General features: G+C 38.0%; 1 protein-coding gene across 21 annotated transcripts in view; it reads right to left on the reverse strand.

Moving 5' to 3' along the window:
- Nucleotides 1–24,107, reverse strand: part of LOC121384253 (zinc finger protein Gfi-1b-like) — a 169,723-nt gene that overhangs the window by 103,550 nt on the left and 42,066 nt on the right. Inside the window, exons 4-5 of one of the 21 annotated variants that reach the window (XM_041514546.1) lie at nucleotides 2,264–2,332; nucleotides 751–1,462 (exon numbers count right to left, since the gene is read on the reverse strand). The exons of 10 other annotated variants lie outside the window; for them this stretch is intronic. In XM_041514546.1, the coding sequence (XP_041370480.1) occupies nucleotides 1,253–1,462; nucleotides 2,264–2,332 (279 nt within the window). In that variant the 3' untranslated portion in view covers nucleotides 751–1,252. Of the gene's footprint in view, nucleotides 1–750; nucleotides 1,463–2,263; nucleotides 2,333–5,121; nucleotides 8,369–9,845; nucleotides 10,310–10,335; nucleotides 11,882–12,866; nucleotides 13,165–18,721; nucleotides 19,350–22,716; nucleotides 23,319–24,107 lie in introns of those variants that run through there. 10 more of the 21 variants (XR_005959366.1, XM_041514563.1, XM_041514547.1 and 7 more) reach the window with 10 other exon arrangements.

The following is a 24,107-nucleotide window of genomic DNA, read 5'->3' on the forward strand; positions in this document are numbered from 1 at the left end:
CCCAAAATCGGTGACCTTTTGACCTCTGATGACCTACTTTTATGGTTCATTTGCATATTATGATATGTAATCGTTAGAGGGCTTCAAACCACACATTTTGAGTGGTGAATTCCTATGACAGGGTGATTCTAAGGAAAGTTATTCCAAATTAAGTTTCCCCTACCCCAAAAATTTGCTTCAGATTTTTTCCCACATATTATTCAGTTTTCAAGGTGAAAATTACAGAAAGCTACTCGATACGGAAGGCTATCACCTCATTTTATTATCTACATGCATACACCTACCAAACAAACCCCTATGAGCCTTTGTCCCTCTGGGTGGTACCAAATTCTGGTCTGGCCCATGGACTAAAATATATATATATATATATATATATATATATATATATATATATATATATATATATATATATGAGTGGAAAGAAAGAAATGTTTTATTTAACGACACACCCAACACATTTTATTTAGTTATATGGCGTCAGACATATGGTTAAGGACCACAGATATTGAGAGAGGAAACCCGCTGTCGCCACTTCATGGGCTATTCTTTTCGATTAGCAGCAAGGGATCTTTTATATGCACCATCCCATAGACAGGGTAGTACATACCACGGCCTTTGATATACTAGTCGTGGTGCACTGGCTGGAACGAGAAATAGCCCAATGGGCCCACCGATGGGGATCGATCCTAAACCGACTGTGCATCAAGCGAGCGCTTTACCACTGGGCTACGCCCTGCCCCTTATAATGAGTGGCCACCCGAGTGTTAAAGAAAGGAGAAATCACATAGCCATTAGTTTTCAACTTGTCTTCTGTATTGGTACCTGCATGCATATAAGTAACTTTAGTCATCTTGTTTATTGGTACAGGCTCGTCTACAAGTGATTTTAACTACCGTAAACATATTTATTACTATCTAAAATAAATGGTTTACAAGACATTTTAAATGTGTCTTCTTAACTGGTACTGGAACATTTACAGATTAATGTGCCTTTCTTAATAGTTTTGGATTGTTTACATCAGTACAACAGCATTCCTTCCTCACAAGTATTGGCATGTTTACAACTTGTTTACATCTTGCTCCAACAGTGTTACTTCCATTGGACTGTTTACAAGTCACTTCAACAGCTTATTGTCCTTAATAGTAATGGAATACTAGCATTGGTCACTTCAACCATGTGTTTCCGTTCTAATACTGGGTCACCAGTACTGGACCGATTACACGTCATTTCCGTGTGGGTATTGTCCAGTTTTCTACTTCCCTCCTATAACAGGCCTTTGTGGACACAGTTTGACATGTCTACACAGATTTGACCTGAATGTGTAGGTCCTGTCACAATGTGGACAAGGGAACTTTGTCTCCCTGTGCATGTCCATATGCTGCTGTAGATACAGCTTCTCACTGAAGCTTTTCCCGCACGTTACACAGGGAAAGTTAGCCAGGCCGGAAGAGACACTAGCAGCCTGAAAGTACAAAAACAAGCCACTGTAAGTGTCGTTCCACGTGTCATCATACTGGCTAGGCCAAAATGTCATCCTAAGTCCATCGCATCCTTGCTTAGTTAAAAACAAATATTGTTGAACCTATTTCATTTCACATACAGCTACCAACAGTATAGCACCAAACTTCAAATCCTAATTATTAAACACAGACCAATTACACTGATAATTTACAACTCTCTTTCCTTAATGTTTGATACAGTTCTGCTTCACAAAACTAGAATCCTCCTTCAAGATTGAAAAAGCATCATATTAATTTTCAGCCAAGTAACTTGAAGTAGACTGAACAGTTATTGGACAAACACAAAGTATTGTCAATGAAGTATGATGTAATGACCATAACGTTTTGTTGATGAACAGTGATGAAACAAAGATCAAGGATGGTCTATCATCATTGAGGTAACAAGTCTTGTCTTTAAATAATGATTAACAAACAAGTGTTGTCTTTAAGTAATCATTAACAAACAAGTGTTGTCTTTTAAGTAATGATTAACAAACAAGTGTTGTCTTTAAGTAATGATTAACAGACAAGTGTTGTCTATGAACAGCAATATGACAATCTTACTGATTACTATTCTGACAAAATATTTTCATTTGACAAAACTTGTGATGACGGAAAAGGTTTGACTTAAACGTGTAACTTTTCCCACAAAAGTCACAGGCATATCGATCGTGGTTGTGTTTTTCCATGTGCTGTCGCAAATTGCCAGTTGCAGCAAACTGACTGCCACAAATATTACAAGAAAACGCTGCCTGGAAACGAACCTGGCCCTGAGAGGAGGAACCTTGGTGAGATGTATCTGCAGATGGCTGCACAGTCAAAACCGTACCCATCTGAAACGATACAAGAATAACCAATCAGATGGTGCTTCAAAAAGGTTTCCAGTATTCCAACCATGGCCAATCTTACAATCTTATTCTAAACAAAGTAAGGATCAATACAGCATCTATCACAGTAAAGATCAATCCAATATCTATCAGATCAAAGATCAATCCAGTATCTACCTCAGTAAAGGCCAATCCAATATCTTATTCTAAACAAAGAAAAGGTCAATCTAGCATCTACCAGTCACGGTCAATCCAACATCTATCACAGTAATGATCAATCCAACATCTATCACAGTAACGATCAATCCAACATCTATCACAGTAACGATCAATCCAACATCTATCACAGTAACGATCAATCCAACATCTATCACAGTAACGATCAATCCAACATCTACCAGATCAAAGATCAATCCAACATCTATCACAGTAAAGGCCAATCTAATATCACAATAAATGTCAATCCAGTATCACAGTAAAGGTCAATTCAGTTTCACAGTCAAGGTCAACCCAGTATCCTTTACATTAAAAGTCAATTCAATATCTACCAAAGTAAGGTCAATCCAGTAACAAGATGCATGATGTCACAGTTAAGATAAAAGCCAAATGCAATGTAAATTTGGTAATTATAACATTGTTTTGTTTACAAAACACTTTTATGATACCAAATGAAGAATATGTTCTAACTTTATTCCAATACTATCGGATAAACCAAGTTGACCAGACTGACTTTTGAATAAAGATGGCGGGAAATTGTATGTTATAAAAACCGTAATGCTCACTGATCTGCACAATAAGTATGGTTATAATGAAATATTTCCTGTCAACTTTATTCAAGTGTTTAAGTGTCCAATGTGAACATTCAGATTTGTTGACCAGTCTCCCATGGCAGTCCTCCTACAGGCAAGCTTGCGATTCTGGAAAGTGGCAGTCCTCCCACAGGCAAGTAGGAAGAAAATGTAATTCTGGGAAGTGGAAGCAAGTAGGCAGCACATATAATCCTGGAAATTGGTAGTGCCCCTATAAACGAAACACCTGACAATGATTTATTTGAGATAGGATTCAGGATTCTGGAAATGTTAATATTACAGTCTGGTCATTCCGATGATAAATCTCCATATTACATACCAGATCAACGTTAGTCTGGTCATTCCAATGATAAATCCCCATATTATATACCAGATCAATGTTAGTCTGGTCATTCCAATGATAAATCTCCATATTATACACCAGATCAACATTTCTCAAACGTTTTGTGGTCTTTGTAGTCAGATTTGATCCACTAAATTAAAATACATTTTATATCTTTATTCCGCAACCAAAAGATCGAGATATGAACCAATCACATTTCTCCTACCAAATACATCTTTCCTTATTGTTTGAAGATAAGTTTGTTTTGTTTTAAAGACATCATTGGAGCACATTGATTAATTACTAGTAATCATCGGCTATTGGATGTCAAACATTTGGTAATCCTAACTCATAGTCATCAGAGGAAACCTGCTACATTTTTTCTACCGGTAATTCAGCAAGGGATCTTTTATATGTACTTTCCCACAGACAGGAACGAGAAAAAAACACAATCAGTTGAATCTATCCACCGAAATGGTTCGATCCTGTGACACAGGCACATCAAGCGAGCACTCAACCGACTGAGCTAAATCCCACCCGCACTCCACCAAAATACTCACACTGAGGTGGCAGACTTTCTTCAGAACAAATGATTAAGTTTAATAAAGTATGACCAATTCTTGCATGACAAAAAAAAGAAACAGACAGAAAAGCACATACCATGACCTTTGAGCTAGCATGACAATCATACCACTTACATAAAGATTCCAATCTCCTAGGACTCACAAGGCTGAAACCTGCTATAATCGCACCCCACAAAAGTAGAAAAATAACACTAAAACATGCAGTCAAAATTCATTATCTCAATGCTGAAAACACTAAACCAAGAACTAGCCATGGGTTGTTCGAGATAAGATTTCTAAAAAAAGTGTGTGTGTGTGCATGTGAATTTCTTAATGCAAACATTACCAATACACAAATGTGTATTAAAACTATCAGTGGCAATACTTGTCAAACAATGTATTACTAGTTTGATCAGTTTCATTATTTTGGTCAAGTATAATAAGAAAGAATTTAAGATTTTCATATCTGTTACACTTTATTTCACTGCAGTTAATGAGACTGATCCAAGTTTCCTCATTACTGGCAAGAGGCAAGTGATCAGCAATTCACTTATCCTCATCCTCATCTTCATCTCAACTTATGTGTGCGTATAAAGTTAAAGTACGCGGTCCTGGGCTATCTGGGTTGTCTGTTCAGGACAATGGGTTAGTTGTTAATTGTTAGTGGTTAATGAGAAAGGAGTGGGAGTCATTAAAACTCTGGGTGGGAGCCGGTACCGAGCTGCGAACCCTGTACCTACCAGCCTTGTCTGATGGCTTAACCACAACGCCACCGAGCCCAGTTCACTTAGTAATTAAATGAGAGGAAATGGATGAGGGTTAAGGAATAAAGGAGAATAACTTCAGTCTGAAATCCACTTCAATAGCTTCTGTGTATGACAGTGTCTCTATCTGTATTACTGTTTGGAAACTAGTGATCTAGACCTAATATTTTTTTACTTCATAAAACTACAGGTATCTTTGACATTTATTTTTTAAACTTTTGGTATTTTATATTTGTGGCTTATGTCCAATGGCTTTACTCTATACAATTCCTTGATTTTAAAATATGTGTCAAATAATAATAAACCAAAATGTGTCAAATAATAATAAACAAAAAGAACAAAGAAACAGTTTTATTAAATGACTGAATTTTGTGACATAATCTTCAAAGTTTAGACGATGCAAAGAGTATCACATGAAAATACTGGTCATTATAATGAAGTTGTGGATGTCAAAATCACGGAAATGTATGCACCGAAAACAAATACTTTGCTACTAATTTGTTTACTCTTCAAGCTCTGTTCTTTAATTCACTTATATACAATTATGGTTCTAGCATGCTGTCCTGACCACAACACTCAGTTATCTGGGCTGTCTGTTCAGGATATTGGGTTACTGATCAGTTGTTGGTGGTCATACATCTACCCATTTAGTCATCACAACTTGCTTTGGGTGGGAGCAAAGTGTAAATACCATCCCGAGTAGGTGGTCAACCAATTCACAGATACTTGTACATGTATGCAGACCTTGCTTTTTAAGGTGCGCGGGTGCGATCACACTCGTACAGTGCACGTCATTTCAATTTGACGAGTGTGAGAAACAGCACACGTTACACTCAACAAACAACGCATGTAAAATAGATGGGTATATTTATTTCCACTGTTTACAAAAATCAAGTTTTCAGAGCTCATTTAGCTAATAGGAAAGTCTTTTTATTAAAACAATAAAAATTAAAAACATGGCAGTGGCTTCCATGCAGTCATTAAACTGGTATTTCTCTTTGTTGAGCAAAACGGGAAATACTGGTTTAAAACACAAATTTTGTAGACGTACCAGTCAAAATCCAATCGGAGCTACACTGCCTATTTTATTTATTTTGGAGAGTGACTTTTCATTCGCCTTAGCATGTTGAGGTGTGCTATTTCCCACTCGCCTATAATTTAAAAAAAACAAGGACTGTGTATGCCAAAAACGTATTATAGGAAATTGCAGGCTGTCCAGCACACCCGTATGAAAGAAAATTCCATAACTGTTGACTTTTATTATAGCTCAAGCAATATGCATACTTTAAACAGCAATTTGTGGCATTTTAAAAAAACAGAAAGAAGGTATTTTGAAGAAAAGTAGGAAAAATTGGAAAAGTAGGATCGCTGGACAGCCTGTATTTTTTAATAGAAAATTGCCTCACTGGCTATTAATGGACTTTGGATTTGACAGATATAGTGGCGGTACTCAAGATGGGTGCCACTGGTGGACTGTGGTGGTGGTACTCATGATGAGTGCCACAGGTGAACTGTGGTGGCGGTACTCATGATGGGTGCCACAGGTGAACTGTGGTGGCGGTACTCATGATGGGTGCCACAGGTGAACTGTGGTGGCGGTACTCATGATGGGTGCCACAGGTGAACTGTGGTGGCAGTACTCATGATGGGTGCCACCGGTGGACTGTGGTGGTGGTACTCATGATGGGTGCCACCGGTGTAATGGGATATGCTCACCTTTCTCTTAACACTTGATATCAGCACTGTTATGACTGAATCACGAGTGGATAACCTCAAAGCTGTACTTATTCCAAGGAGACCTCTCCTGACCTAGTTTTGACTTTGTAAACTAGTTTGGGTGGCAGTCCTCTTTGTGGTGGTGCAAGGATCTCTTCATGTAGAAGTGGCAGTCTTCCTATAGACATGGTACTAGACAAAGATTCATGAAATGAAACACTATCTTACCAAATGACTATTTGACTCCGCATTGTGCAGATATGGCCATGATCACTTGTTAGTTTTGTTAGATTCACTCGAGGAAGGCAAAAAAACCCACAAAAAAACCCACACAACTTTTTTAAGAATTTTTTTTTTTTTTATCAATAATGATTTGCATCATTAATGGTATTTGTATTTTCACCTGCTTTTCACAATACCAATAATCTGATTTGTTAAATGCATAATATATAAATCTGATCAACTTGATAAAGTGGACAAAATTGGCTTTTACAGTCAACAATTACAGTGATATCAATAGACCGCCAATACATTGTATGACACTCATATTACAAGTGATATACGGCAGACACATCTAACAGCCAATACTGTGTATACAACTGATATTACACAGTGGTGTATACTTTAGTATTACAGTGATATTCGATAGACACATCTAACAGCTAATACAGTGTATGACACTGATATTATGGCCCTGTCACACTGTAGCGTATCGTACTAGCGTATGTCAGCGTATGATAAAATATCACTCGTACGCTGGTATATGCTGACATACGCTAGGGGTACGTTAGGCATAGGTTGTATACGTTTGAAGCACGCTGGCATACACTGGCATACGGCGAGGTAGAAAATTATTTTTAAGCATGTTTAAAAATTTTGTGCGTACTCCGACGTATGGTTTATACGCTAAGCATACACTAAGCATACGTTAGGCAGACGCTGAATACGCTAGAGGTACGCGACTCCTAGGTCGAGTACGCGGACATACGCTGGCATGAAGATGTACCGTATAGCTAGCGTATTGATAGCGCATGAGTAACGTACTTCTAACGTATCTGCAACGTATATAGACATCTTGGTGTATGCCTGACGATCGAGTAACGTTATTAACGTACAACTAGCGTATGATTGGCGTCTGGCCAGCATTTTGAGAAAGTGTACATATATGTTCCCATTTCTAGCTCTTCTTCACTTCTTCGTGGACGACGATGGAGGTAGCTCTTCTCCAACACCAGCATGATCTGATGAATTTGGCATTTCACCACATTCAAGACTGCCGTTGATATAGGCACTTTGTCACGTGATCGAGATACGCTGGACATGCGCTACTCATACGCTAGCCATACGCAGAGTACGCTGTCCATGGGCTAACATTTCCCGACATTCGCTGGTCATACGCTGGCCATACGCTACTCATAGGTTAAATACGGTAAGTATACGCACAATTCTGCATTTTTAAGACCTTCTTGTGCGTATGAAAATTATTTTATGAATTTTCATACGCAACTCATACATTTCTCTCATACACTATAGTGTGACAGGGCCATTACACAGTGGTATATACTTTAGTATTACAGTGATATTCGATAGACACATCTAACAGCTAATACAGTGTATGACACTGATATTACAGTCATACAGTGAAAGTTCAGTGGTCAGTGATTTCACTGAAGTCTTAGGTGACAAGTTCTCTTGTGTCGGTTTAGAGCGGACCTAAAAGAATAGCTCTTTCCACAGAAGCAGCAAGCCATTCGCTCATTGTGCTTTTGCATGTGTTCTTTTAAGTATGTACTTGATCCAAACATCTTGCCACAAATGGGGCAAGTTTGATCGTCTCTGCTGTCACTTGCACTACCAAGAGATACAATCTGAAAATATATGATAAAGCACACATAAGCACCTCAGCACACTCCTGTTAATCTGTATGCAGAGTGCCACCAACTATGGAAATAATCAAACCATCCTCAGTGCCATGACAAACAACACAGTCCAGCAATGAACTTGTTTTCCATGGGGTAAAACTCCAAGTGGAATTAGTGTGTTTACAGATTACAAAATGATTTCACTAAGTTACGTAAGTACATGCTATTCAAAATCAAACACAGGCTTCTCGTTTAACAAACAAGCATACCTTACTACACTGTCAAAGTACCACAACAGTAATTGGCAAGACAGATTCTACATTAAAACATATATATATATATTTTCAATAAAATATTTACATTTACATCAATGTGTGAAAAAGTTTGTTTTGTTTAACAACACCACTAAAGCACATTGAATAATTAATCACCGGCTACTGAATGTCAAACATTTTGTAACTCTCAGTGTGACAAAGGTGTTATTTTTCTGCAACATGATGTACATGTAAGATAATATATCACACAGTGCACAATGTTAACATTCAATGGACATAGATCACCTAAACTTGATTGTAGTTTTGACAAGTTTAATATCAGTACACCTTCACTATTAGCTACAAATATGAAAATTGGCATGTATAATGTTTTGGAAATGACTTCTTCGTATGATTTTTTTGTAAGTACTTGTCCTTAAAACTTTCTAACATCATATAACAAAAACTAAATCAGTTGTGGAGCACTGACCCTAATGCATTAATGGATCATTTCCTGTTCCCAATGCACAAATGGGCCACCCAAAACTGTTTTATTTCTGTGTGACCTCCTGTCTGTTGCAAGTTCATTTGTAAGACAGTACACAAGCTCTGCTAATTGGTAAAACACCGATTGCAGCCGGTTTCTTCTTGCCATACCAGCTTGGACTGGCAGCCCAAATACCATTCACACACAGCCAGACCAGATACTGCATTCACACAGCCAGACCAGATACTGCGTTCACACAGCCAGACCAGATAATGCATTCACACAGCCAGATCAGATACCGCGTTCACACAGCCAGACCAGATACCGCAGGAAAAAGTAAAACTGAAACATCTCCAATAATGCATCCCTCCTGTCCTTGACGAGCCATGTTTTGTCAGTCTACTGATCACTTGCAATATGATTATAAAACTGGAGTTATCTTTTACTGATGCACTTTAAAGGGTGTATACTACCAAATCAAATCCCATAAATGACCATAGTAACATATGTTGCTAAAACTCCTACCTGTAGCATATCAACTGACATTAACGCCATGGATATAAATACTACCACCCTCACCGTTAAAATAAATCAGAAAATATTGGGGGTCAAGCTGCTCATTTCTGAGATAACGGGCAGCATCTATGACTACCCTAGTTCTGCACAAAATTCGAGTACTTTTTTTTACAGGTACCCCATACATGTTTCAAGCACAAGGTTACTAGACACAGTGGTAGTAGATGACAAAAACAAAATGTATAAATTTTTTGCCCAGATGAAACTTTTTTTTTTTTAAATTTGGTTTAGTACTACCTAAAGTTCCATATCATTATTTGCTGAATCTTGCATTTAAGATGTCATTTGCCTTCAGAAATGACAATAGCCAATGTAATTGTTTGGAATGATGAAAACCATGTCACCTAGAGTAGTCCACTGAAGTGAACATGAGTACTAGCTTGTGTGAGAATGTTAGTAATATATATCTCCAAACAATTAGTGTGACTGCTGTTTAATACGACATCTGCTTTTCACATGTTTGTAGAGACTTGTTTTGAAAGTAAAGCTCTTTCCACACAAAGGGCAGGGATGGCGGCACTGGTCATGCTTCTGCATGTGCTGTTGGAGGTATCCCAGCGAGGAGAACGCCTTGTGGCAGACACAACACACACAGTGCCCATCACCCGACACCACCGGCAAACTCCTCATCTGGAAATACAACAAAAATCTCTGTAACCCACGGTTCATGCTGGACTTCCTCTATGACTGGCACAGTAGCTTCAACACAATCTCCCTGCCAGTTTATTCATTCAGCTGTAAGGCACACATGAATCCTAGCTCATGTAGCCCTGAAAGAAACGTTACATACAGCCTAGGTCAACTTCACCAGTCTCGGACAACCTCAGAATTCACTCTGACAATGTCATTTTGCGACACAACTGATGTATTACCAACAGTCCTGGTCAGACAGCGAGGTTTGTGGTGTAACTATCATCATCCAATGGTTGTAAAGTCAGATGGTTTCAATTTTCCCCATTAGGCAGGAACAAACTTAACACAATGTAGGCCATTTAAGGGAAATTTCACAAATATGTGCATGTGTATCAACAGATTAATTCACAATTAGTATTATTGTAAAGTTCTGTCAAAACTATTTTTTTAGAAAATATGTCATAAGTAGAGATATTTTACTATAAACACACAAAATATAGTATGTTGTAAATTTTTCTTTTGTTAATGAATATTTATTTTTTACTTTGTTTTTGTAAATTTGCTTTATGCTGATGAAATTTAGCCAAACCAATTCTCATCCCAAACAAGGTTACCATGTTATACCTAGAGTCCTCATCTAGAACATGGTTAAGATACCATGCCTCATCCCATGCGATTCACCACTATGATACCATGCCTCATCCCATGTGATTCACCGCTATGACACCATGCCTCATCCCATGTGATTCACTGCTACGATACCATGTCTCATCCCATGTGATTCACAAATATGATACCATGCCTCATCCCATGTGATTCACCGTTGACACCATGCCTCATCCCAGGTGATTCACCACTACGATACCATGCCTCATCCCATGTGATTCACCACTATGATACCATGCCTCATCCAATGTGATTCACCGCTATGACACCATGTCTCATCCAATGTGATTCATTGCTATGATACCATGTCTCATCCAATGTGATTCACCACTATGATACCATGTCTCATCCAACATGATTCACCACTATGATACCAGGTCTCATCCAACGTGATTCATTGCTATGATACCATGTCTCATCCAATGTGATTCACCACTATGATACCATGTCTCAAACCATGTGATTCACTGCTGACACCATGCCTCATCCCATGTGATTCACCAAGCCTCGTCCAATGGGATTCACTGCTATGATACCTTGCCTCGCCCTCCACATGGTTCAAGATTATGATGTGATACAAAGTACTCAGAATCTTATCAATATAGTTTATGGTAAATGAAGTTTTACTCTTTTTGGGGGGTTAATTTTTAAAACAGTTTCATTGTTACTGTCTTTAAAGGAAACATTCTGCTATGTCCTAAGATCTCTCAAAGGGCAAGACCGCTTATGTCGCCTGAGAGATGATTTGAACGAGTAGCTGCGTCCACAGAACCTACAGGAGAAGCGAGCACCTCTGTGTTTTTCCATGTGCTGACGGAGATACACGAGTGTGCCAACCTCGGCACCACATACCTTGCAGGTGAACCCATCTACAGACTGAGACACTGTCGAGTGGCAGCCCACCTGAAAGTATACAGGCGCGAATTAGCGACTACAGACATGTAGTGAAATGGTTGTCAACCATAGTTGAGAAGCTGCCCACCTTAAAGTATTCAGGGTTCCACTTAGCGACTACAGACATGTAGTGGAGCAGCTGTTCACCAGTGGAGCGAGTTACTAGATGGTTGCTTTTTATGCTTTCCAACATCTCTTAAACAATATGTAGATGTGAAACAGCAAAGTAGAAGACTCCCTTACCCAATCCCCCTTTTTAGTTCTGTTTTACATTATCATTCATGGTCACCATTTTCTACATTATCATTCATGGTCACAATGGCAGGCATGTGTTTCTTAAGTCTGAAGAGATCCTACTAGTCATGGATTTCAGCTTCAGATTCTCCATTTGCACATTAATCTACCACAAGTGTTTCTTTAGTTATCATTTAACATCAGCATGATGGAATCTCACTCAGCTGGACAGTCGTTTCGGGAATGTTTTTCTACAATGAAGACTATGCTAACAGTAAAGCACCAACTCTTTGCAGCACAGCGATACATTATTTAGATATCTTAAAGGCACAGGAGTAACAAATCGACATGTTTCTTCAAACATATGTCGTTCACTTAAAAGGTTGAGACAGAATCACATGCTTTATGTGAAGGAATCACCACAAACATTTTGATGTCAATGAACAAATTCAACTTTAATACAACCAAAAATGTAACAACATACTATTCAACTTAATACTTTAAACCAAAAATCTACCATGATATTCCATCACTGTGGAAGCAAGATCGCTGGACTGAGAAGGAAGGAATGTTTAACGAGATCGCAGGACTGAGAAGGAAGGAATGTTTAACACCTCAGCACAATTTTAACCACGGCTATTTTCAGGTACCAAATGGTTGTTATCTACCATTTAGGATGTCTTGTCATCAGTCTATACAACATTTAAAAATATGAATACTTTTTAAATATTGCATTAAATTATTAATATAACTAAAAACATAATTAAAAATAGATTTATTTAATCTAATGCTTAGTTTGATTTTCATAGAATTCAGGTAATAAGCAGGCTTCAGTGATAAGCATGTTTTTCAACAGACTGGGCTGCATTCCTAACGGAGCAGGTTTTTTGATGGCGACTCAAAGCAGATTGGAATGAGTAACTTTTGCCACAGTGAAAACAGGGGAATCTCGATAGGTTGTGTTTCTCCATATGATGGCGATAGTTTGATCTGCCGACAGATTCCTTTCCACAGACTTCACACTTATAAGTTATTGAAGCTGAGCTCACTTTCAAAACCTGAAAATATAATTTGTACCAGGTCATCTCTTAGCTATTATAAGTATACTGTACAAATGATGTTTATCAAATATCCACTTAATCTTATTACAGTAATAAAGGTATTTTTGTCTTGCTCAGTATAATTTATTTGTATTTAATATAACAGGAACTACATGTACATTTTCTTAAGGATTCTTCTTCACATACTGCTGCTGTATTCAATAACAACAACAAAACAACGCACCCATCAAAACCAGCCCCACTCTGCCCTAAGTTACAATATATCATTAGATCATCATTAAGTGTTGATGTTCATCAATGACATGCTCTTTCTTCTGTTACTCACAATCAGTGTAGACAGACAGCACACTATACCCCTGTTTCACTAAACAGTCAACCTCAAACCCAGTCCACGTAACAAATTACATTACACCCTCAAACCCAGTTCACTTAACAAATTATATAAACAACCTCAAACCCACAGTTCACATAAACACCCAGCTGAAAGTAATTTTAAAGCAATTTTACAAACATCATCATGATTTTTACGATATTCCGTGACCAATGAAAACACCTAGACCTACATATATACCCCCCCCCAATATAACCAGTATTGTAAAAGCAACAATAATTGTGTCATAATGCCACAAAGAAACCTAGCAAAATTGTAGGTTTAACTCTGTAATGAAGTAACATCATAAAATTATATGAAAACTTGTTAATAAATGAATCAGTATCTCGACAGTTACAATATAATAGTAGCCATATTCTAAATCTCTAAAATTAAATATTTGTAAAAATGTGCAGATGGGCAAGATCAAGCAGTAACGGACATTTCAACTACTTTTACATATAAAATTGTTCATACTGAATTATGTTTTTGTCAAAACAAATTACTTTTGGATTGGTTTTGTAGGTGATAGGTTGCTTTACACTGCAGCATAAAAATATTTAATGCAACTCTATTTTAAATGTCATAAATTAATTGTCTGACATACATCAGTAACAGTGTGCCACATTATTTCAATCTAGTGTGACAGAATCATGCAAATAACTGTTAATAAATTTGTCTGATTTGACTGATCATATAATCAGACCTGTCAACCCTCCCGGATTCCGCGGGAGTCTCCCGGTATTTGATCAAATCTCCTTTCACCTGTGCGGGAGACAGTTTCTCCTGTTAAATGACATTTTTGTAAGCATAAAAAAAAAATCGATCCTCTTTTGTCAAAATAACAGAAGGGAAGTAACTCTGCCTTTTTTTCTCATTCGGAAAATGTCGACTACTTTCGGTTTCCGAGAATGTAACAGGCCGAATTGTCCCGACTGTTTAACCTTTGCCGAAGTGAGAATTGTGGGATAGCCTATTTATATTGTTAAAAAAGCACATGGAGTTTATAAAATGATGTGTTATTATAATGTTTGTTGTCATCGTAATGGCTACGAAGCGTGTTGCCGCTAATTAAACAGGCTGTGTATTGACATTCAGTGTTGCCATATAAAAAAAAAAAAAAACTATCCAATTTAGTTCCAATAGCCGATGATAAGATTAAAAATCAATGTGCTCTAGTGGCGTCGTTAAATAAAACAAACTTTACTTTTAATAACACCTCTGAATTGTAAAATGTCTTCCCACTGGATTACATAATGCAACTATGACAAATCTGAGTTGACAGCGATACACACGATGCATGTTAAAATCACATGTCACAGCAAGACAACGAAAAGACCAATTAGCTGTATAAACATACTTGTGTCAGTTAATTTTGTATGTTTGTGCGGTAAAATGTTGGTTATAAAGGTACACTTCAAGAAATTATTTTTGTACAATTAAAAAATGTTGTTTGACATTGACATAAAGTTACTCACGGAAATGGGTATAATTCCGGTATATTTCACACGATGTCCGTAAAGAGGTTTTACTTATGATTAATGAAAATACAATGTTTATTGCATCATTATAATGATTTTAAATCAGTACCACGCCACCGTTCCTCATTATAGTAAAAACTGAATATTAATTTATAAGATTTATATAAATTTGTCTTTGGTATTAGGTACACTAACCACAAATGATAATGTAACGCAACCTGTAAGGCTGTAAGTGTAATACCGTAAATGTACGAATTAAATTTTTTATTTCTTGTTCATGTTCTTAACATTTTTGGATAAAATATTTTTGTTTGTTTAAATATGTATTAAATCATAATAATATTTAAACTTAAAAAAAAATAAAAATAATAATAATTTTTTTTTTTTTTTTTTTAATGCCAAGATCTAAAGTTAAGAAGTATATATGACATTATAAAGTATTCATATAACTTATTGTAATAATGTTTTTTTTTAATCTTGCGATTTTGGGTTAAATTGTGTGAATTTAAAAAATCTCCTGCTTTTTGACCAAATCTCCTGCTTTTTCAACACACACCTCCTGCTTTCTCTTGACTAAAGGTTGACAGGTCTGCATATAATCCATAATCCAAAATTTAATGGTATAGTTTCATGTATTTGTATGTGCATATTTAGGATATTAAAGCTGGATGATTAACTTGAATAAACACATCAGTCACCCTGATTTGTTCAGTATCATGAACTATCAATACTACATTTAACAAAGTTTAAAAATATCTTTCATATTGCTGTTTAAAGTTCAGTTATTACAACTGTCCCCATTTCCCTTGGGTTTTTAATTAGCATAAATGTGTGGAGTAAATTAATTATTCTTAGTCTGCCAGCAGTAGACATACACATCCTTGTGACAGACATGTACAAAGTGATCAGGTAACACCTGCCATTCTCCCATAGTCCTGTGCAAGAAAGGTATTACGCAACACAATAATTATCACCCATTGGAGCTCTTGAAAAATCACATAAGGCCCTACACTTTTAACGGCTGGCACTTCCGGAGAGCAAAGGACGAGTAGGCCTACAGCCAAGAATGACAACAAAAATTAAGTTTTACTCCCCATATATCATTTTATTAATTTGTTTGTGTATTTACTTATTTATAGATTTTTAAATTTTCATTAATTTATTTAATATACTTTTTGTTGATGACATAAGTACTAAATACAACAATAAATAATAGGATTTTTAAAGTGATACAAAATTCTACAATTCCTCTCGGACTCCTTGAAGGTTGTTTTTGTAAATAATTTCACTTTGCTTTGGAGTATGAAGAAAAGTACATTTAAGTGTTTTGGAAATAACAAAATTGGATCATAATTATTGGTATATCGATACAATAGTCATACATTCACAATGTTTTCTCATCTGAGCCTGGTTTAATAAGCATGGTTATAAATGGTGACATCCAAAGGCTATCCTATCCACTTCATGGTTACAGCTGTGCGCACATAACAAAGATGTGACAACTCCCAAGTACTGCAGCCATGATATTAAAACAGTCCATTAACGCAACTGGGATGGTACAAGCCATACTATATTTAGCTGCAACAGGTAACTCCAGAATTTCCCTGTACATCCAATGCAAAGTTCCACTTTGCTCAGGATTAATTTTCATTGAGGTGGGGGCAGGAGTTCAATGACAACTCTATCCTTGTAAATCATGTCAGTGTTCTCGCTGCTCCATTTAAGCGGGGCGGCCCGCCCTGCTATTGCATTTTGCTGCCCTCCTTTCACGGTATCCGCCTTCCTTTATTTTTCTGCGCCCTTCTTTATTTTTCAGAGCTCTACTGTATTTTCTAGCACCTATCCCCGCTATTTCCAAATGCACACTTTTTTCCACACATAACAAAAAACCCCACAACGATAGCCGCGTTGTGTACAAAACTGCAATTGACGAAACATTTACGACAGTTACCGTAACGTAATTTAATAGTATTTTTAACAGCCTCTAGTTTGTCCCATACCTGTATCCATTTGTATGTTTAATACACACAATAAAAGTTATATTTTATTTGAGCAATGAAAACATTTTTATTTCTAATGGATTCGGCAATCTCTGACTGAAAAAACCCACTTATTTGGCGCCAAATTTGTCAAGTGATCAGAACGGTCACTCTACCTTTTGTTTCCACCAACCGTTGTCTGATATTTTGTCCTCAGTTACAGATATAATTGATTGTAACTGACGATTTTTACTTTCTGTCATTTCTGTCATTCTGTTTATTCAGCAGTTCTTATAACATATTGTAAACTTTTCATTTTGGGGGGATATCACCGCTTATAAAATCAACTGAAGTGGTAGTGTTTAGCATTAAAATCATTCATCTTGGGTGCCAAATAATATATACACCGCCACTACAAAAACAAAACTACTTTTTATCACTTGGCGATAATATTTTATCACAGCGATCGATTCATTCGATGAAGATGGGAATAACAAAAAATGTTTTCGACATTAGGGGATCACACAAACGTCTTTTTTGTTTTTCATATATCTTGAAATCTTTATTAAAATAATAATATTAAAACACTTTGGTCGGTTCAGCAAAACCGGAACTGCCAGTGAATATCAGACCGATAACAGCTTCGGTTCAATTAAAAGACGAGTCTGCTTGTATTTCGTATAAACTTTTTGTAATCAAAATAAGGAGTATACATGTCTTTCCACAAAGTCTATCAAAACACAACAACATGGTAACCACCAAATTCTTGAGTAATACTAACAAATTAATATTTCCCAGTAATCTATAAGTGTTTCTGACATTACTAATGATAAACCTACCTGTATCAATTTTCTGTAGATGTGGAATCAGTATCTCAAATAAAATTTGAAGGGAGGAAACATCCAACAAAACAATAGCAACTTAGCGGTTCCCAGTCTATTGATACGCCGCTATTGCTCCAGTGTAGCATTAGACTGGGTACGAGCTAGAAAATACGGTTACTTAACTTCACCAGTAAATGACGACGTTCATTGTTTCAGCAAAAAATAAAAACAAGATTAAAAAAACCACCCCAACATTATATGGTATCCCGGGTCATTGAAGTCTGGTATCCAAAATTATATTCTGGTATCCCCCAGATATTGGGATACCGTTAATCTCAAACAATGTAAGTGTATACACCAGCCCTCAATCCGTGGGGACCAGCCCTCAGTCAGTGGGGACCAGCCCTCAATCAGTGGGGACAAGCCCTCAATCCATGGGGACCAGCCCTCAGTCAGTGGGGACCAGTCCTCAATCCATGGGGACCAGCCCTCAATCCATGGGGACAAGCCCTCAATCAGTGGGGACAAGCCCTCAATCCGTGGGGACAAGCCCTCAATCAGTGGGGACAAGCCCTCAATCCATGGGGACAAGCCCTCAATCCGTGCGGACAAGCCCTCAATCCGTGGGGACCAGCCCTCAGTCAGTGGGGACCAGCCCTCAATCCATGGGGACCAGCCCTCCGTCAGTGGGGACCAGCCCTGCACCTCAACCTGTCTGGTTCCTACAGGCCTGCTACCTCTCTCGAAAGAGCATGAATGTTACCAAACCAACAACAAAAACAACAGAGTTATTTGTTAACAAATTTAGACATCAGGAAAAACGCAACTAGCCATATGCATCAGGCTGTTAACTGTAATTTTATTGAAGTGGCTTGAAGAACAGAGACAATGCCATTCAGATTGACCCTTTGGATATTTATTTTTATTCATTCTGTTGATAACTATTAATGATTACACAATTTGGTAAAATGGGAAACACTGCACATGACCGTCAACTTCTCACTTATTTGTGCGGTCTTCATGTTTTGCTACTCTCCTACTAAACATGCAACACACTACTGAATATTTTACAATTTAATTCCAGTTGTTCACACTTTAAAATGGTTAATATCCACACTTGTTCAGTCATGGTCCGATACAAAAACCTTGAATTTCAAAAACTTTCCTGAACTCAAGACAGGCATTCCAAAACCCAGTTTGGCATTTTTAACAGATCCCAAATTAAATGTTAATTTTTCAAGCTTTTTTTCCAATGCTGATTCAGGAAGAAAACCTTGGTTTATAAAGACGAACATTAAAAAGTTTACAAATGCTACAAAAAGTGAGGTATACACTATGGCCCTATTCTGTGATCATCTACGGTGTTCGTGCGTCGTCGAAGAATCCTAAACAGAGTGGCTTTTGGAACGCCACAAACCTTGCTGGCCTTACAGAGGCTATAGTGTTCGAGAGATACCAGGTGAATACCAAAGTCGATTTGTTCTTGGCTATAGTTTCTGAATGAGCGGCGGTATCCAACAGTTGGGCTCTGAAAGGTATGAAAAACAAGTGTTTACACGTTGTTCAAATCACTGCTTTTCATATACGTAGTGTTTTCTCTAGCTTGTTTTAGCAGTGTGCTGCACCATGCCTCAATAGTCTAGCGCCATTGTGTCTTAACCAGCGCCATGCTGTCCTGAGACTAAACAAGCTTTTTTCAGTAATTAATTCTAAAATTGTCATTATAAATGTATTAATAATAAAATATCTCTAATATATTTTGCTATTCATTTATTAAAGCAAGCAGATTAATTACATCTATTTTATTGCAATTAATGTTTTGTCTTTAATGAGAAAAAAAGTGCCCCAGAAGTTATGAAAGTGTTTAGTCTGCCATGCCTTGCCAAATTTCTAGGGAAAACACTAATATGGTATAATATTTATATCATGAGGGTCTTAATTAATAGTTTAAACAGCTCTCACAAGTCTTACAGTGCTGTACAGCACTTGTGCAACTTGTAGTTCACTATTGTGAAAGTGCTCCGTTTACATGCGTGTCTTACAGTGCGACTTGTAGTTCACTATTGTGAAAGTGCTCTGTTTACACGCCTATTTTACAGTGCAACTTGTAGTTCACTACTGTGAAAGTGCTCCGTCTACACGCGTGTCTTACAGTGCAACTTGTAGTTCACTATTGTGAAAGTGCTCTGTTTACACGCCTATTTTACAGTGCGACTTGTAGTTCACTACTGTGAAAGTGCTCCGTCTACACGCGTGTTTTACAGTGCGACTTGTAGTTCACTACTGTGAAAGTGCTCTGTCTACACGCGTGTTTTACAGTGCGACTTGTAGTTCACTACTGTGAAAGTGCTCCGTTTACATGCATGTTTTACAGTGCGATTTGTAGTTCACTATTGTGAAAGTGCTCCGTCTACACGCGTGTTTTACAGTGCGACTTGTAGTTCACTACTGTGAAAGTGCTCCGTCTACACGCGTGTCTTACAGTGCGACTTGTAGTTCACTATTGTGAAAGTGCTCCGTTTACATGCATGTTTTACAGTGCGACTTGTAGTTCCCTATTGTGAAAGTGCTCCGTCTACACGCGTTTTACAGTGCGACTTGTAGTTCACTACTGTGAAAGTGCTCTGTCTACACGCGTGTTTTACAGTGCGACTTGTAGTTCACTACTGTGAAAGTGCTCCGTTTACATGCATGTTTTACAGTGCGATTTGTAGTTCACTATTGTGAAAGTGCTCCGTCTACACGCGTGTTTTACAGTGCGACTTGTAGTTCACTACTGTGAAAGTGCTCCGTCTACACGCGTGTCTTACAGTGCGACTTGTAGTTCACTATTGTGAAAGTGCTCCGTTTACATGCATGTTTTACAGTGCGACTTGTAGTTCCCTATTGTGAAAGTGCTCCGTCTACACGCGTTTTACAGTGCGACTTGTAGTTCACTACTGTGAAAGTGCTCCGTCTACACGCGTGTCTTACAGTGCGACTTGTAGTTCACTACTGTGAAAGTGCTCCGTCTACACGCGTGTCTTACAGTGCGACTTGTAGTTCACTACTGTGAAAGTGCTCCGTTTACATGCATGTTTTACAGTGCAATTTGTAGTTCATTATTGCGAAAGTGCTGTTTACATGCATGTACCTACACAATACTAGTGCTGGGTTAGTATCGATAACTGCACCTCACAGGCTGATAATCGATTATAATGACTTTAGGCCCCTATAGGTACAGGTCAACACACCTCACAGGTTGATAATTAATCGATTATAATGACTTTAGGCCCCTATAGGTACAGGTCAACACACCTCACAGGCTGATAATTAATTGATTATAATGACTTTAGGCCCCTATAGGTACAGGTCAACACACCTCACAGGTTGATAATTAATTGATTATAATGACTTTAGGCCCCTATAGGTAAAGGTCAACACACCTCACAGGCTGATAATTAATCGATTATAATGACTTTAGGTCCCTATAGGTACAGGTCAACACAACTTGCATGATATGTTTAAAAGTGATCCTGTTCCTGGTCATACGTTGAAACAACACAGCACAAACAGTCCATGAATGTCAAACTATTAATAGGCATTCAAGCCTGCATCTCAACACAAAAGGTTCAAAGAACAATTTGAGAGTTTTCATGGTATGATCCAATATTTCATTTATAGGACAGCCACTCCTTAGAATGGTATGCACATCCTTCCAATTTTGTCTGTATGATTGCCAGTCAAACAACTGGCTACTAACTCAAACTGCACAAAACAAAGCCAATTGGCATTTATACAACAGTAACAAGCATTCTGAGAGTACCAATAAAGCAATTTTCAGGTCAAATACTGGGCCCAACTAATTTTCTTATCTCCTAAGTTCAAGGGCCATATACCTCTGTCAAAAATGCATAAATTGCCATAAAACTGGATCTGTAACAGTACATGATAAAGCTATTACAATATCCTGAAGCTTTGTTAAAAAAAAAAAAATTTAAACCAGTTAGAAAACTCTATATGGGACAAAGGGATGGACAGACAAAGTCTTTGCAGAGGTATACCACCACTATTCCACCATTCACCTTTTGTAACAGCTATTATCTGAGCTTCTAGAATAAGGTAGCCTCATGTCCATGGCCAGTGTTTTTTAACTGTTTTTTACCCTTACTCCGAGTATGCCCCACTTCTGGTAAAAAAAACAATTTCACATGACCCAAATAGAAATGTGATCATTTTTATATACCACATTTATATCATTTCACCAAGTCAGTTCCCACTGCTGATTATTACCATTTTAACGAATTCAAATCACTGGTTTTGGTTTCTGGATGTAATTTATGACGTGTCTGTGTATTGTTGCTATGATGTGTCTGTGTAGTGTGGCTATGACGTGTCTGTGTAGTGTGGCTATGATGTGTATGTAGTGTGGCTATGACGTGTATGTAGTGTGGCTATGATGTGTCTGTGTAGTGTGGCTTGACGTGTATGTATTGTTGTTATGACGTGTCTGTGTAGTGTGGCTATGATGTGTATGTAGTGTGGCTATGACGTGTATGTAGTGTGGCTATGACGTGTCTGTGTATTGTTGCTATGTGTCTGTGTAGTGTGGCTATGACGTGTAGTGTGGCTATGACGTGTATGTATTGTTGCTATGACGTGTCTGTGTAGTGTGGCTATGAAGTGTAGTGTGGCTATGACGTGTATGTATTGTTGCTATGACGTGTATGTAGTGTGGCTATGACGTGTCTGTGTAGTGTGGCTATGACGTGTCTGTGTAGTGTGGCTATGACGTGTATGTATTGTTGCTATGACGTGTCTGTGTAGTGTGGCTATGACGTGTCTGTGTACGTGTGTGTGTGCTATTGTAGTGGCTATGACGTGTATGTAGTGTGGCTATGACGTGTATGTAGTGTGGCTATGACGTGTCTGTGTAGTGTGGCTATGACGTGTATGTGTAGTGTGGCTATGATGTGTATGTAGTGTGGCTATGACGTGTCTGTGTAGTGTGGCTATGACGTGTCGGTGTAGTGTGGCTATGACGTGTATGTATTGTTGCTATGACGTGTCTGTGTAGTGTGGCTATGACGTGTCTGTGTAGTGTGGCTATGACGTGTATGTAGTGAGGCTATGACGTGTCTGTGTAGTGTGGCTATGACGTGTCTGTATAGTGTGGCTACGACGTGTATGTAGTGTGGTTATGATGTGTCTGTGTAGTGTTGCTATGTGTCTGTGTAGTGTGGCTATGACGTGTCTATGTAGTGTGGCTATGATGTGTCTATGTAGTGTGGCTATGATGTGTCTCTGTAGTGTTGCTATGTGTCTGTGTAGTGTGGCTATGACATGTCTATGTAGTGTGACTATTAGTCCTCCGCCGGACGTGTCTGTGTAGTGTTGCTATGGGAACTCGGCTCATCTTGCTGGCCGTACTCAGGTTGGCCTGTTTGTTCAGTACGAGGCCGACGGCCATGTCAATGTCCTCGAGGCTGTATGCCGAGCGGTAGGGTCGCCTGTGCCACTGAAACAGACACAGCAGACAACGAGTTACCAAATGTTCACACAAAGTTCACCTCCACAACGAGTTACCAAATGTTCACACAAAGTCCACCCTCCACAATGAGTTACCAAATGTTCACACAAAGTCCACCCTCCACAATGAGTTACCAAATGTTCACACAAAGTCCACCCTCCACAATGAGTTACCAAATGTTCTGATAATACCCCCTTCATGTACACAATGAGTTACCAAATGTTCCAATAATACTGTCTCCATGTACACAATGAGTTACCAAATGTTGGTACCGTACCAACTCCAGGAACACAAAGAGTTACCAAATGTTCAGATAATGCCTCCTTCATGTACATAGAGTTACCAAAGTCCAGATAATACCTTCCCCCGATCACAATTAGTTATCAAATACCCCATGTGTGTACACAATGAGCTACCGAATGTTCAAACACAACCCCTTCACAGTGAGTTACCTAATGTTGACATCCCACTTCTTGCAGTTGTTCATTCGAGGAAGATTATAGGTGCTATGTCAAAGTTGCAATAATGGTGGTTCCCACCAAAAATATTTATTAATTTATCTTCAAAATGTTTACTCCTTCACCTACAATATATGCCTATAAAAAAATTAAAACCAAATAATTCCATTTACTAGCAGAAAAAAAAAGTTTAGGGAAGAAATCTTGATTGTGTGACACACATTAACCAGTAACGTCACTATTTTATGCGTACGCCTTCAACACACTAAGTTTACTTAGAATTGTTTGCAGTCAGCTGACAAAAGAAACAAAATGATGG

Source organism: Gigantopelta aegis, chromosome 10 (genome assembly GCF_016097555.1).
Source record: "Gigantopelta aegis isolate Gae_Host chromosome 10, Gae_host_genome, whole genome shotgun sequence".
NCBI lineage: Eukaryota > Metazoa > Mollusca > Gastropoda > Neomphalida > Peltospiridae > Gigantopelta > Gigantopelta aegis.